At 65.1% G+C, this 1335-nt stretch overlaps 1 protein-coding gene across 1 annotated transcript; it reads left to right on the forward strand.

The window, feature by feature from the left end:
- Positions 1 to 294: 294 nt before the first annotated feature.
- Positions 295 to 1191, forward strand: LOC113942590 (lysine-specific demethylase 6B-like; the record flags this gene model as incomplete). The annotated part of the gene is made up of 3 exons (XM_027633692.1): positions 295 to 421; positions 911 to 1016; positions 1163 to 1191. Coding segments are annotated over 3 exons (262 nt in total), but the record flags the coding sequence as incomplete, so codon positions are not given.
- Between the last annotated feature and the right edge of the window lie 144 nt (positions 1192 to 1335).

Raw genomic sequence — 1335 nt, forward strand, 5'->3', positions numbered from 1 at the left:
TCCCATGTGGGTTTTGGGGCTGATTCGGGGGGTCCCAGGTGGGTTTGGGAGATCATGGGGGCATTTGGGGGCTCGCTCGGGGGATCCCGGGTGGGTTTCTTGGGGTGTCCCAGAGTGGTTTGAAGGTTCATGGTGTGTGTGTGTGGGGGTGTTGGGGGTCTCAGGTGAGTTTGGGAGGAGTCCCGGGTGGGTTTGGGGGTCCCAGGTGGGTTTTGGGGGTCCCTAGGGGGGAATTTGGGGGTCCTGGGTGTGTTTTGGGCCCCCCTGTCCCCCCTTAATGCCCCCCTCTCGCAGGCAGGCGCGGCTGAAGGGGCCGTTCCGCGAGTCCTACCTGTGCCCCGCCCAGTCCGTGAAGCCCCAAATCGACGCCCGGGAGCAGCTCCCGCGGGACAAACTGAACCCGCCCACGCCCAGCATCTACGTGAGTCCCCATTGGCTGCTGGCCGGGCCCCCTGGCTGCTGATTGGCCCCCTGGCTGGATCCCCTGCCTTCTGATTGGCTGCCTGGCAAGGGCACCTGGCTTCTGATTGGCCCCTTGATTAGGTCCCCCGCCCTCTGATTGGCCCCACTGCTGATTGGCTGGTGGGCTGAATGGGGGAGGTTTGCCTGGCTCCCATTGGCTGCTGGGTGGGTGGTGGTCTGTGATTGGTCCCAAGAGCAGGTGCTGGTCTCTGATTGGTCCATGCAGTGGGTGGTGGTCTGGGATTGGTCCTCACAGTGTGTGCTAGTCTGTGATTGGCCCCCAAGACAAATGCTGGTCTGTGATTGGTCCCCTGGGCTGTGTGCTGGTCCCTGATTGGTCCCCACGGTGGGTGTTGGTCTGTGATTGGTCCCTGTGGCGGGAGCTGGTCCGTGATTGGTCCCTGCAGTGGGTTCCGGTCCCTGATTGGTCCCCGCTGTCCCCCCTCAGCTGGAGAGCAAACGCGACGCCTTCTCGCCCGTCCTGCTGCAGTTCTGCACCGACCCCAAGAACCCCATCACCGTCATCCGGGGCCTGGCCGGGTCCCTGCGCCTCAGTGAGTCACCCCAAAACCCCACAGGGACCCCCAAATCCTGGGACACCCCCCTGACCCCCCCCCAGGCCCTCAAACCCTCCCCCCGGACCCCAAATCCTGGGGGATCCCCCTGATGTCCCCAGACTCCCCCCCCTGTTTTGGGGCAGACCTGGGGCTGTTCAACACCAAGACCCCGGTGGAGCCCCCCTGTCCCCATCTCCATCCCTATCCTTGTCCCTGTCCCTGTCCTTGTCCCTGTCCCCATCCTGGTCCCCATGGGAGCCCCCCCCCTCCCCCTGGCACCCCCCAAACCCCGTCCCCTCACCCCCTGCCCGTGTTC

The sequence above is a fragment of the Corapipo altera genome, unplaced genomic scaffold (assembly GCF_003945725.1).
Source record: "Corapipo altera isolate COAL_440 unplaced genomic scaffold, ASM394572v1 51868, whole genome shotgun sequence".
NCBI lineage: Eukaryota > Metazoa > Chordata > Aves > Passeriformes > Pipridae > Corapipo > Corapipo altera.